This window comes from Pituophis catenifer, unplaced genomic scaffold, assembly GCF_029215685.1.
Source record: "Pituophis catenifer annectens isolate HBS135680 unplaced genomic scaffold, rPitCat1.0.hap2 SCAF_10, whole genome shotgun sequence".
NCBI classification, from domain to species: Eukaryota; Metazoa; Chordata; class Lepidosauria; order Squamata; family Colubridae; genus Pituophis; species Pituophis catenifer.
The window spans coordinates 6862247-6876802 of record NW_027256890.1 but is presented as its reverse complement, the minus strand read 5'-3'; the positions used below and the strand labels follow the sequence as shown (position 1 = coordinate 6876802).

Genomic DNA, 14556 nt, shown 5'->3' with positions numbered 1-14556 from the left:
TGCCCATCCCTTCCCTGCTGGATCTAATGGGACAGATTTGATGGACCTACTTGAGTTTCCAGCCATCCCATCCTGCCGCATCACCTCCACTGCTGTAGGACCAAACTGGCCTACAAACCTTTGTCTTCTTTCCAAAACAATGGGTTCCTTAATTCTTTTTGGTTGCTTGCCATAGGTTGGCTTTAGCTGGTTTCAATTTTAGACCTGGAGTCAGCGTGGTGCTCTCTCCTTTCATGTTGGCTTTTGAAAAGTGTGTCTCGCTCTATCTTGATTATTTCTCTTTTTGAATTTGCATTATCTTGGATCCATCTACTGCTCAGCAAGTATATCTCATAACGCTGGTAATATATAGAACAAATTTCCCGTAGCTCCGAGATAAGAGGAGCAGGAGAACGCCAGATGATGAGCTGTTTCTTAAAAGATCAGTTTGCTGTATCTCTTTGCATTGCCTTTGTTCATGCATTGTACTAACCATCATTTATTACACATAGCCCTGTCTTTTCAGCTTGCGCAATACACAAAGATAAAATTTAGAACTTTCAGGACTTAGCAGTCATTCTCTGCTTTAGTTTGAAATTTACATCCCCAAGGACATCCTTGGCTTTCTTTTTTTTTTTTTTTAATTTGATTTATATGCCGCCCTTCTCCGGAGACTCAGGGCGGCTTACAGTGCGTTAAGCAATAGCCTTCATACTTTTGTATATTTTTATACAAAGTCAGCTTATTGCCCCCACAAACTGGGTCCTCTATTTACCTACCTTAGAAAGGATGGAAGGCTGGGTTGACCTTGAGCCTGGTGAGAATTGAACTTGCAGTAATTGCAGGCAGCTGGTGTTAAAGTACAGTGCTTAGTCTGTTGAGCTATCCAGGCTCCTTTTATTGACATGATAGCAGTATTCCAGTATTTGAGAGGCCACCACAAAGAAGCTGGGGTCACCCTATTCTCCAAAGCACCAGAATCAGGGGTGAAATCTAAAATTTGTTACTACCGGTTCTGTGGGCGTGGCTTGGTGGGGGAGGTGTAATGTGACTGGGTGGGCATGGCCAATTTTTTTTTACTTTTAAAACCATTTTTTATATGTAAAACCATGTAGAAAAATGCTTTCAAAAGGCTCTGACGATCCCAGCTGAGTTGCCTGATTAGCAGGCAACTCAGCTTGGATTGTCAGAGCTTGGCTCGTCAGAGCCATTTAAAAGGGAAAAAAAGGCTCTGATGATTGTGTGGCTCAGCTGGGCATGGGAGGGGGCGGGGGCAGGATTTTTGCTACCGGTTCTCCGAACTGCCCGCCGCCATCGCTACCTACTTGCCTGAGCCGGTCCGAACCAGGAGCATTTCACCCCTGACCAGAAGGCAGGACAAGATGCAATGGATGGAAACTAATCAAGGAGAGAAGTAACCTAGAACTAAGGAGAAACTTCTTGACAGTGAGAACAATTAATCAGTGGAACAGTTTGTCACCAGAAGTTGTGAATGCTCTATTGCTGGAAGTTTTCAAGAAGAGACTGGACTACTACTTGTCTGGAATGGAATGGAATGGAATGGAATGGAATGGGAGAGAAGAGAAGAGAAGAGAAGAGAAGAGAAGAGAAGAGAAGAGAAGAGAAGAGAAGAGAAGAGAAGAGAAGAGAAGAGAAGAGACGAGACTTTGGAAGTCTTCTAGTCCAACCCTCTTCTCAGATAGAAAACCCTATTTCATTTCAGACAAATGGTTGTCTGAATGGTATAGGGTTTCCTGCCTGAGCAGGGGGATGGACTAGAGGACCTCCAAGGTCCCTTCCAACTCTATTGTTCTGTTCTGTTCCAATTTAACTTCATTCTTCAACTAAAGAAATATACAGTCAATCACAGGAACCCCCCCTCTCCAAACACCCCCCCCCAAAAAAAATATTCTTGCCTTTTCTTAGGCTGTGCGAAGGCTTTTTAGCAAGTTGGTGGGGTTAATTGATTGTTTTCGCCAAGCTCCCTTCTGCTGGTTTATACATTTGGCTTACGAAAAAGCCCTGCACTGCCCTTTTCAAAATGGATTTCATTTGTTATTGTTTGCACCACTCTCCGATGCCTGTGGGGCATTGTGCTTTTATAAATAAAGATGTATTTTTATTATACTAATTCATATTCCAGCTGGCTCAGTGTGCTGAATGAATACCGGCGTATCCTTTCCCAAGGATGCTGAATCAAGAAGAGTGACTTAGAGAAATAAGTCTGGTTGAGAAGGAATTGCATAACCCAATTGTAAGGTTATATATATATATATATTTCCTTATCTGGAGCAGGTTCCAAAACTGGAATGGTATTCATTTACTTTTCCTACTGGTTCGCAAATGTGTACGCATACGCGGCACTTCTGCGTATGCGCATGGCCTTCCATGCATGCACTTTGCTCGCGTGCATGCCTTCCGCGTGTGCACCCAGCCTCAAAAAGGTGCCTAGAGCTGGGCGCATCCGGCTGGGCCCGCCTGTGATTTTTGCTACCGGTTTGACCAAACCGGTCTGAACCAATCCGAACTGGCTGAATACCACCTCTGGTTCCAAATGAACTCTCCAAATATATGAGATGGCAATTCCCAACGTTTCTATGTTACCCTGTAAAAGTGGCTCAGCGAAAGAACAACAAAGCGGGAAATTAATAATAGGGAAGGCCTGAATTGATTTAAAACCGCTCAATTCCTATTTTGTATGCCTTTTAGTCAACACAACTGACGATTGAGTTTTATTAAATGTTCGAGGCTCCTTATTAATGTTTCAATCTGTTTAGGCGTCGGAGAAAAGTACTGTTTTCTTCCAAGTAATTGTTTTATTGCATTTGGAAAGAGGAAAAAAAAATTGATTACGTGTGACCAAGCTGTTTTCGACACGTGGTGACCGCATAGATAGTTTTTTCTCTTTGAGGATGGGTTTCTGACTTGTTCTTTCAAAACTTTTTTAACGATACTGCTCATCCCCATTGTAACTACATCCGCCCGTTTTGCTGGTCATTTTCTTCTCTTCTTTCATTCCACTTTTCCCAACATTTGAGTCAGTACTGGGATTCAAATCCCAGGGCTACAGGTTTGCTATTGGGAACGCGCGGGCGCAAGTGTTTGCTTCGCAAGAGTGCAGTGCTTCTGCCCATGCGCAGAGCATTTTTGATGATGTCTAGGCAGATGGGCGGAGCCTCCTGCCACCGCCGCTACCAGTTCTCCCGAACTGGGGTTAGCCAGTAGCAACCTGATTTGAGCCTTTTTCAGAGAGTTGAATCTTTCCATTGACTGACTGAGTCATTGATCAAATGATTACAGGTAGTCCTCGATTTACGACTGCTTAACTGAGCCCTGAATTTATGTTGTTAAGTGAAACATTTCTTAAGTACGTTTTGCCCCATTTTGCAACCTTTTTTGAACCACAGCTGTTAAGTGAATCCTTGCAGTTGTTAAATGAGTCACACAGTTGTTAAATGAATCTGGCTTCCTCCTTTGGTCGCAAAAGGGGATCACATGACCCCGGGACACTGAGTCAGTTGCCATGCATCTGAATTTTGACCATAGGGATACTGCAACGGTCGTAAGTTTGAAAAACGTAAATCATAAGTCACTTTTTTCAGTGCCGTTGTAACTTCAAACGGTCACTAAACAAACCGTTGTATGTCAAGGATCAATCCTGACTGCTGGCACCCATGTAGGTTGATTTTCTTCGTGATGATCTTCCCTCATCTGCTTCTTTAGATCTTCCAACAGCACATCCATCAACATTATAAACATGTGCATATATTTTGTTTCTGGTTGTCCCCTTTTTCTCTTTCCTTCCATCCTTCCTAGCATCGGAGCCTTCTCTAGAGGGTTGGGTCTACACATATAGCAATAGCACTTAGACTTATATACCGCTTCACAATGCTTTGCAGCCCTCTCTAAGCAGTTTACAGAGTCAACCTATTGACCTCAACAATCTGGGTCCTCATTTTACCCACCTCGGAAGGATGGAAGGCTGAGTCAACCTTGAGCCGGTCAGGATTGAACTCCTGACAATGAGCAGTGAGTTAGCCTGCAATACTGCATTCTAACCACTGTGCACCATGGAAGGAAGGAAGGAAGGAAGGAAGGAAGGAAGGAAGGAAGGAAGGAAGGAAGGAAGGAAGGAAGGACTGGCAATAGCAATAGCACTTAGTCTTATATACCACTTCACAGTGTTTTACAGCCCTGTCTAAGCAGTTTCCAGTCAGCATTTTGCCCCAATCATCTGGGGCCTCCTTTTATTCACCCCAGAAGGATGGAAGGCTGAGTCAACTTTGAGACTGTCAGGATTGAACTCCTGGAGTGAGCAATGAGTTAACCTGCAATACTGCATTCTAACCACTGTGCACCATGGAAGGAAGGAAGGAAGGAAGGAAGGAAGGAAGGAAGGAAGGAAGGAAGGAAGGAAGGAAGGAAGGAAGGAAGGAAGGAAGGAAGGAAGGAAGGAAGGGCAGTAGCAATAGCACTTATATACCGCTTCACAGTGCTTTCCAGCCCTCTCTAAGCGGTTTACAGAGTCAGCACATTGCCCCAACCATCTGGGACCTCATTTTATTGACCCCAGAAGGATGGAAGGCTGAGTCAACCTTGAGACGGTCAGGATCGAACTCCTGGAGTGAGCAGTGAGTCAGCCCTGCTATACTGCATTCTAACCTCTGCACCACCACGGCTCTTAAGATAATGGGTCCAAGGCAGAATAATTTAAGCGTGACCATTTGTACCTTGAGTGAGAACTCTGGGTCAATTTGTTCAATGGTCTATTAGCTACTCGACTGTCTACGCCAGTATCGTCAGGTGTCTTCTCCGATTTGTTTGCATTATACGTTTCCAATAATACACTACGGAAGACTGTTAATTAGTCCCTTTTTAGAGCAGATAAACTTCTTACGTGATTTTGCCTCCTGGTAATAACATGTGCTTTCCAGCAAGCTGGGCTGATTTGTACACAAGCTGAAATTGTGTTCCAATTTTTTCAGGCCATCAGTACTAGTCGGGTTTTAACAACAGATAGAATGTTTATCTGAGGAGCAAAGAAAATGAACGCATAAGAAATAGAAGCCGGAGGAAAATGCAGTTGGAATGAATAATCATTGGCTGCTTTCCAATTCAGCAAGTTTTATCCTCTTCGTTTCCATTAACCTTTTCTTATTCCATGTTCTCTCTCTCTCTTATCTCTATCTATCTATCTATCTATCTATCTATCTATCTATCTATCTATCATCTATCTATCTATTTCTCATCTCCCTAACTCTATAATCCGTATCTGTCTACCATCTATCAATCAATCAATCAATCAATCTATAATCTATTTATCTATCACTCATCTATCTACTGTATCTCTCTCTCTATCTCTCTCTCTTTATATATATGTATATATATGTTATATATAACATATATATATATATACATATATATACATATACATATATGTATATAATCTATCATCTATCTATCAATCTCTAATCTATTTATCTTTCATCTATCCATCCATCATATCTCTCTCTATCTCTCTCCCTGTCTATCTATCTATCTATCTATCTATCTATCTATCTATCTCTATAATCTGTCTATCATCAATCAATCAAGCAATCAATCAAATTATAATCTATCTATCATCTATCCACCCATCCATCATCTCTCTATCTCATCTATCTATTGTCTATCTATCTATCTATCTATCTATCTATCTATCTATCTATCTATCTGTCTGTCTGTCTATCTATCTATCCATCCATCCATCCATCCATCATCCATCTATATATCTGGCTACCAGCTCACTCTATCTATCTATCTATCATTTATCTATCTATCTATTATCTATCAATCAATCAATCATTAATCTATTTATCTATCTATCATCTATCCATCCATCCATCCATTCATCATCTCTCTCTCTTTCTCTTTCTCTCTCACATCTATCTATCGTCTGTCTATCTATATCTATCTATCTATCTATCTATCTATCTATCTATCTATCTATCTATCATCTATCTACCTACTGTATCTATCTCCATCCATCCATCCATCTCCTTTCTGTCTCATCTACCTATGCAAAGTCCATCGAACCCGATATCAGGCTGCAGGACAGCCGTCTGCAGACCCCATAAGGGCAGGGAAGAACTGAGCATTAACCTTTTCCCATTTTATAAGAGCTCGGGTGTAAGGCTATTTGATCTACAGCTGGATAGATATACACGCCTCTTTGTGTGCGTGCGCTTGCTTGCTTGCTTGCTTGCTTTAATTCTTGCAATATGCTTTAATTCTGAAACGTTGGCGGCGTTGGGCTCGGTGGTTATTTCTTGAGGGCAAGGCTGACTTTGCATGCTAATGTGGACATTCAAAGGCAGAGTGGAGCCGAGAGGACCAGGCCTCTATCTTCTTCTTCTGCAAAGTGGAAACCATGATATCGGAATGGGAATGCCCCCCAGTCTTTCATCCAGACACATCGGCCACGGCCCCTCCATCCCAATCCATTCGCCAGAGGCCCATTCGTCGAAGTACAGTTCATGTCGGGCTTTTGGCCTTCCAGGAAAATTCACAGCCAGTCAATTGGTGCAGGGACTCGGGGGCTTTGGGAGTGGAAGAGAGGGGGCTTCAGTTCAGAGGGAGGCTCAAGAGGGCCAACAACACCCCTCCCCTTTGTCCAAAGTGCCTGAGACAAGGGCTGGTTCGCATTGCCACAAGCTGCTCACCTGTCAGTTCAGAGCCTCCTGAGGCTGCTGAGAGCAGGCGCAGGGATGGGGTGAGGGAGCGGGGCTGTAGAGGACGAGAGGATGGAGGGGCTGTGGCCGATGTGCCGGGGTGAAAGACTGGGGGCGGGTCATCCGAGGAGAAAAGTTTGTGGCTAATAATGCAGAGGCGAAAACCTTAAGGAGAAACAGGCAAGGCGAAGAGACCGACCCGAAAAGTCCTAGACCCATTCTGGAAGCGGAGCCTTTGCTCCAAATAACCTCCCGAGAATGTTATTTGCAAAATCCTTTGCCAGTGTGGCTAATTTCTCCAGTTGTGGTCTCAGCATGTTTGGAGAGCAAGGCTAAGCTGGTGCAATCCAAAAACAGCTTTCTCCATGGCCTTTGGATGCCTTGTTATCTGGCCCCAAATAGCTCCACATAATAAAGCAATGCCCCTTCTCTCTTTAGCTAGCCGGCCCTTAAGAGGCAGAGGCAGAAAGTGAGTTATTTTTTTAAAATTCAGACAGGCAGAATCGAATCGACGTCTTTCCTTCTTCGGCAGGCCTGCCCGAGCCGCCCCCCTCTTCCATCTCCCACTGTGTTCTCTCTCGCAATAAATTAAATCGTAATCTTAAACGACAATAATAACAACCACATCTGCAGGAATGAAGAATAAACAGAGGCACCCCGACCAGCATATTTGCAGATAAGGCTAGTAAAGTAGGTCCAAAGGAGAAGAGAAGAGAAGAAAGATGAAGGAAGGTGAAAGGAAGAGTGGAAACGAGGAAGAAGAAGAGCTAACTAAGGAAGAGAGAGATGGACGTCGTCCTTTCTCAAAATTCCTAGCCAAACTCTGCTAGGCTGAAAGGCACCCAAATCAGTGGTGGAATTCAACTTTTTTTTACTACCAGTTCTGAGGGCGTGGTGTGGCTTGGTGGGTGTGGCAGGGGAAGGATACTGCAAAATCTCCATTCTCGCCCCACTCCTGGGGGAAGGATATTGCAAAATCCCTATTCCCTCCCCACTCCAGGGGAAGGATACGGCAAAATCCCACCCCCGCTCTGGCGCCAGCCAGAGGTGGTATTTTCCAGTTCTCCGAACTACTCAAAATTTCCGCTACTGATTCTCCAGAACCTGTCAGAACCTGCTGGATTTCACTCCTGGATAAAGCTAGTAAGGTGGTTCCAGAGAAGAAGATAAGAGAAGAAAGATGAAGGAAGGTGAAAGGAAGAGCGGAAATGAGAAGGAAGAAGAGCTAAGGAAGAAAGAGATGGACATCGTCCTTTCTCAAAATTCCTAGCCAAACTCTGCCAGGCTGAAAGACACCCAGATGTGTTTCCTTTGATCTCAGCAAGCCTGCAAATGTTAAATATAGAGCTTGTTTGGGAAAATCAGGACACCAAGTGATTGCTAGTGAAAGGAAAAGACAATCATTGGTGATTTAAAAAAAAACACATCTGCATTGAAAAAGGCAGAGATGGAGATGGAACAGAGGTGCTATTCAGAAGGTTCTGGAGAACTGGTAGTGGAAATTTTGAGTAGTTTGGAGAACCGGTAAATACCACCTCTGACTGGGCCCACCCCCATCTATTCTCTGCCTCCTGAGTCCCAGCTGATTGGGAGGAAATGGGGATTTTGCAGTAAGCTTCCCCTGGAGTGGGGTGGAAATGTAGATTTTACAGTATCCTTCCCCTGCCATGCCCACCAAGCCACGCCCACCAAGCCATGCCACAGCCACCAAGCCACGCCCACAGAAGCAGTAGTAAAAAAAAGTTTGAAACCCACCACTGAGATGGAAGATTGTCATTGTGCAGAGCACATTGGTGGCTTCTGGTTTGATTGGAAGAGTTGGTTATAGATTGTAGTTTAACATCTAGCCAGCATTGTCTGGTTCTGAAGCCGAAGTTGGGTAGTCCTTAACATACAACTGCAATAGGGGCCAGAATTTCCATTCATAAGGAAACAGATGTTAAGTGAATTGTGCCTGATTTTAAGACTTCAGTTATTTGTATGTGACCGTTGTTAAGCGAATCCCCTGCAGTTGTTAAATGAATCATGCAGTCGTTAAGCGAATCCATCTTCCCCCATTGGCATAGCAATAGCCCTTAGACTTAGATACTGCTTCACAGTGCTTTTACAGCCCTCTCTAAGCAGTTTACAGAGTCAACCTCTTGCCCCCAACAATCTGGGTCCTCATGTTACCGACCTCCGAAGGATGGAAGGCTGAGTCAACCTCGAGATGATCAAACTTGTTGGTTGGCACAATTAACCAGCAGTAGTGCATTCTAACCACTGAGCACCATGGAAGGAAGGAAGGAAGGAAGGAAGGAAGGAAGGAAGGAAGGAAGGAAGGAAGGAAGGAAGGAAGGAAGGAAGGGAGGGAGCGAGGGAGGGAGGGAGGAAGGAAGGAAGGAAGGGAAAGGAAGGAAGGAAGGGAAAGGAAGGAAGGAAGGAAGGAAGGAAGGAAGGAAGGAAGGAAGGAAGGAGGGAAGGAGACTCCTAGAAAAGCTCTGGAAGCCGGGGACAGCAAAAAACATCACTTCCTGTCCAACCGGAAGTTGGGAAACAGGCCGTTTCGGGCCTCCGGAGGGCCTCCGAGGGGGTGGGGAAGCCTGTTTTCGCCTTCCCCAGATGCATATAGGGGATCTGGAGCCAGGTGAGAAAGAAAAACGGGCCTACTGGGCCATCGCGTGCCAGGAGCAGGGGGGGAGGCGGGTCACACACGCATGTGAGGAGTGGGGCGCATAGAATTTTGAGTGTGGGCACACACACGCGCAAACCTTCCCCCCTCCTGGCACGCAGTGGCAAAAAGGTTAGCCATCACTGCCTTTGGGCCATTTGCTCTCCGGTCAGAGAGCAAATGGTCCAATGGCAAGAAGAGTCCTTCGTTTCCTTGAATGACAAGGTGAGAGAAGAGAGAAACATGGTTGATACGGTTGCCTAGCAGCACTTCAGCTACCATCGCATTAGCATCTCTTGTCTCTCTCTCTGATCTTCAGGTCATCTTTCATCCCAGGAGTCTCCAGCCTGCATATTTGCCCTCCCAAATCTTCTGAGAACTCTTAGTTATAAATATTCCACTCTTCTGATTCATCATATCTTGAGGTGTGAGTCTTAAACGAGAGAGAGAGAGAGAGTGAAAAAAAGAGGAAGAAGGAGATAGTGTGAGTGTATTCGACACATATAGAATCTTCTCTGGTTCTTCACAACACGGATATTGCAGATCGAAGGTGACCAAAGAGATCATAAACAGGATCATAAACCTGTGAAACGGGAGGTCTAACCCTCGCCCACCCAGTAGGAAGCCTTCCTTGACGGTGCAAGCATTCGAGAGCGGAAGAGTCTTAACGGGGTTTTTACCTTTCTGAAAAGTGAAAAAGAAAACACCCATTTAAGCAAAAAAGAAAAAGAAAAAAAAGTGATGTAGCTGCAGAATCCATTCCTCCCCCCCCCCCCCGCCACCTTTTTTTAGCTTAAAAAAAGAGACAGGAACAAAACGGGGATGTGATTGTGCATAATGCGAACATTATGAGAAACAGATAGATCAAAGGAACGGATTTCATCTAGTCAAACTGAGATACTGCGACCACCACAATGATCTTGGTAATAGACCTACCTAGACATTTTTAAAGGGCCAATTGGAAAGCCACCTAAGCTTTGGACTGAACGTCGGTGAGATTTGAAGCTCTTTCCAAATTAGTATCCTATTAGTATCCTATGACTATCACTGTTGTGTCTTCTGATTCTTGACAAATATATTTTATTTTTTCTTTATGTACACTTAGAGCATATGCACCAAAGACAAATTCCATGTGTGTCCAATCACACTTGGCCAATAAAGAATTCTATTCTATTCTGTTCTGTTCTGTTCTGTTCTGTTCTGTTCTGTTCTGTTCTGTTCTGTTCTATTCTATTCTATTCTATTCTATTCTATTCTATTCTATTCTATTCTATTCTATTCTATATTCCCTATTCTATTCTATTCTATCCTACTCTACCCTACCCCACCCTACTTTACTCTACTCTATTCTATTCTACTCTATATTCTCTATTCTATTCTACTCTACTTTACTCTACTCTACTCTACTCTACTCTACTCTACTCTACTCTACTCTACTCTATATTCCCTGTGCTATTCTATTCTATTCTATTCTACTCTACTCTACTCTACTCTACTCTACTCTACTCTACTCTACTCTACTCTACTCTACTCTACTCTACTCTATTCTATTCTATTCTATTCTATTCTATTCTATTCTATTCTATTCTATTCTATTCTATTCTATTCCTAGGTTGTGTTGGAAGAAACATCCATCTGGGTTCAGTTCCAAGTGGTGAAAAAGACACTGGAAACATGGAGACTGCTTGGAAAGATGGTTTAATGGTGGACAGGAATCACATGGCTTGAGTTACTGAGCAAAATCACATGGCTTGAGTTACTGAGTAGAAAACAAAGAAACCCGAGATGTTGGGAGTGCCTTGGTTTTATGCTCTCTGTTGGGACCCACCTCTGAGTTTCTTGTTCCTGTATAAGAAATGTATCCTGGTTGGTTGTCAAACTCCCAAGTTGGTCTAGGGGTCTCAGCTAACTTTGTAGGTTGTCTCTCAAGCTTGCTTGAGTCTTGCCATGTGGTGAGTTTCTGTTGCTAGATGGGTCCTATTGTGTTGCAGATGACGCCGCATTGACAAAAGTGAGGGGAAATGAGTGAGCCTGGCTGAGGCCTTAATGGTCCATTGACAAAAGTATGTGTATAGTATAATATGGCCAATCCAGGTACTTGTCCCACCCTCAAAAATCTTCACTTCTAAGGGCCAGCAATGATAGGTGTAGAATATGTAATCAAATCTACGGTTGGCAGTGTTGTGAAACCCTACTTCTAGCACCTTTTGCGTTGATCCATTGTTGACCTTGATGATCTTCTGTTATTTGTTTATCTTCTTTCAAATTATCTCTTGTAATTAGACTCCATCTCCTGCTCTCCAGGGGAAGCCGGCTTCAAATGAGGATTGCTTAAAAGCAATTACATTTTGATATTGGAGATCTGTACACATAAAATGTAGTATCGCTTCCAATTAAAAAATAGTAATGAATTTTATGTCCTGAGAGACAGAAGAGTCTAAGCAATGCTATTGTGTCTTACCAATGCTACTGGGGTAGTACAAGAAGACTGCAGCACAAACCTATTTTGGTTAATGTCTTTGGATTCTCTTGCTCACAAGAGATCTAAGTCCAACCTACCTTGAATTCTGTTGTCTCTTATCTACCACCGATTTGCTTTGACCATTAGTAGTCCTGATTCTGTAGAGAGTGTTAGCATACAATAAACTTGTATATTCATTTGAATTTCCTGGACTCTTGATTTCAAGTGCTTGACTATCATCTATCATATAGGAGATGACTATCTATCTATCTATCTATCTATCTATCTATCTATCTATCTATCTATCTATCTTTCAATCCATCCATCCATCTATCCATATATGAGATCTGTCTGTCTATCTATCTATCATCTATCTATCTATCCATCCATCTATCCATTCATTCATTCATCCATTCATCCATCCATCGATATAGGAGATGACTATCTATCTATCTATCTATCTATCTATCTATCTATCTATCTATCTATCTTTCAATCCATCCATCCATATAGGAGATGACCATCTATCTATCTATGTATCTATCTATCTATCTATCTTTCAATCCATCCATCCATCGATCCATCCATCCATATAGGAGACGACTATCTATCTGTCTATCTATCTATCTATCTATCTATCTATCTATCTATCTATCTTTCTTTCTTTCTTTCTTTCTTTCTTTCTTTCTTTCTTTCTTTCCATCCATATAGGAGATGACTATCTCTATCTATCTCTATCTATCTCTCTATCTCTCTATCTATCCATCCATCCATCTATCCATTCATTCATTCGTCCATCCATCCATATAGGAGATGACTATCTATCTATCTATCTATCTATCTATCTATCTATCTATCTATTTATCTATCTATCTACTATCTATCTATCTATCTATCTATCTATCTATCTATCTATCAACTATCTATCTATCTATCTATCCATCCATCCATCTGTCTATTCATCCATCCATCCATCCATATAGGAGATGACCATCCATCCATCCATCTGTCTATTCATCCATCCATAGATATAGGAGATGACTATCTATCTATCTATCTATCTATCTATCTATCTATCTATCTACTATCTATCTATCTATCTATCTATCTATCTATCTATCTATCTTTCAATCCATCCATCCATCCATCCATATAGGAGATGACCAGGATGAGCCCGAGGGAGGGAGCAAGCATATCATCAGTCTCGAGTCCCTTTGCACCTACAAGAAATCTAAGTGCAGCCCACCTTGAATTCCGTCGATTCTTCTCCACCGCCAGTTTGCTTCGGCCATTAATAGTTCAGATTCTTGTAGAGAGCTTTAAGCTTGCAATAAACCTTTATATTCATTTGAACTGCCAGGACTTCCTGACTTACTCTGCACTTAACACTATAACTCTGACCCACTCCCTTGATTTTCCAAACTAAGTGCTTCTGTATTTCCGTTTTTTTTTCCTTCCCAGGTCTAGCCAAGCCAATGGGATTAGTTGAAGGCCCAGGAGGCTTGGGCCAAGGAGGAATGGCTGCCACCCTGAGAGACGACAGCCATGAATCTGAAATGAAATATGAAGAATATGGTTACAACGCACAACTGAGCGATCGGATTTCATTGGACAGATCTATTCCAGACTACAGACCCAAAAAGTAAGTGAGCTCTTTATGTGACCAACCACTGGTGAAAATTACTCTGTTGCCTGTACTTGTTTTGCACGGATCCTCAAAGTTGCATTAATTATAGACTGGGAAATTATAATTTCTAGCGTACGAATACTGAAAAACTATAATCTGTAGGGCATTGTTAAGATTCTTGTTTTTCTCATTTGTTTCATACTGTTTTATGCTTTGCTTTTGTTCTTTTTAATTCCTGTTTCTATTTACAAGGGCATGATTGGTTTCTTGGATTGAGGGCAGGGCAAGAAGCAACGGGTGGAAACTCATCAAGGAGAGAAGCAACTTAGAACTAAGGAGAAATTTCTTTACCGTGAGAACAATTAATCAGTGGAACAATTTGCCTCCAGAAATTATAAATGCTCCAAAATTGGAGGGCCTCAGTGGGTGGTGAGGAAGGCCCGTTTTTCTCTCTCCCCAGGCTCCAGAGCCTTTCTAGGTGGATCAAAAGTTAGCAAATGGGCCATTTCTCACCTCCAGAGGCCCTCCGGCGGGGAGGCGATCGGGGAAGGCGATTTTCGCCCTCCCCAGGCTCCTAGAAAGGCTCTGGAGCCTGGAGAGAAAGAGAAACGGGCCTACCAGGCCAACCGGGCCATTGTGTGCCAGGAGCCGGGAGGGGGGGTCACGCACGCATGCATGGGGGCGGGAGGCATAGAATTATGGGTGTGGGCACGTGCACACCCAACCCCCCCTGCGCTCCCCCCCCTCCCCGCTCCTGGCACGCGATGGCAAAAAGGCTATGGCTACCAACCTGCCTTCCATTGAGGGCCTCTATAGCGTCGTTTTGAGGGTGGGAGTTGAAGCAGTTTATGTCCAGGATGTGAGGGGTCTGTAGATATTTTCACAGCCCTCTTTTTGACTCGTGCAGTATACAGGTCCTCCATGGAAGGCAGGTTGGTAGCCATGGTTTTTTCTTGCTAAATGTCTACGGAGATTCTCAGTCATCCACGTCATGGTTGCCCCAAAGATGCTGTTTCAAAAGACAACTGAACTTCCTTGTTTTGTCCTCGGAGACAGTTTGCTTCTCATCCAAGAAGCTTCTTCAGCTCAGAGAAGATTATGTTTACATCAAGGTTAGCCTTGAATAAGC

The 14556-nt window shown here is 43.3% G+C and overlaps 1 protein-coding gene across 1 annotated transcript in view; it reads left to right on the top strand.

Annotated features, from left to right (window-relative positions):
- Positions 1-14556, top strand: part of GALNT9 (polypeptide N-acetylgalactosaminyltransferase 9) — a 125255-nt gene that overhangs the window by 29722 nt on the left and 80977 nt on the right. The window contains 1 exon segment of the mRNA XM_070950740.1: positions 13262-13442. Coding sequence (XP_070806841.1) covers positions 13262-13442 — 181 coding nt within the window.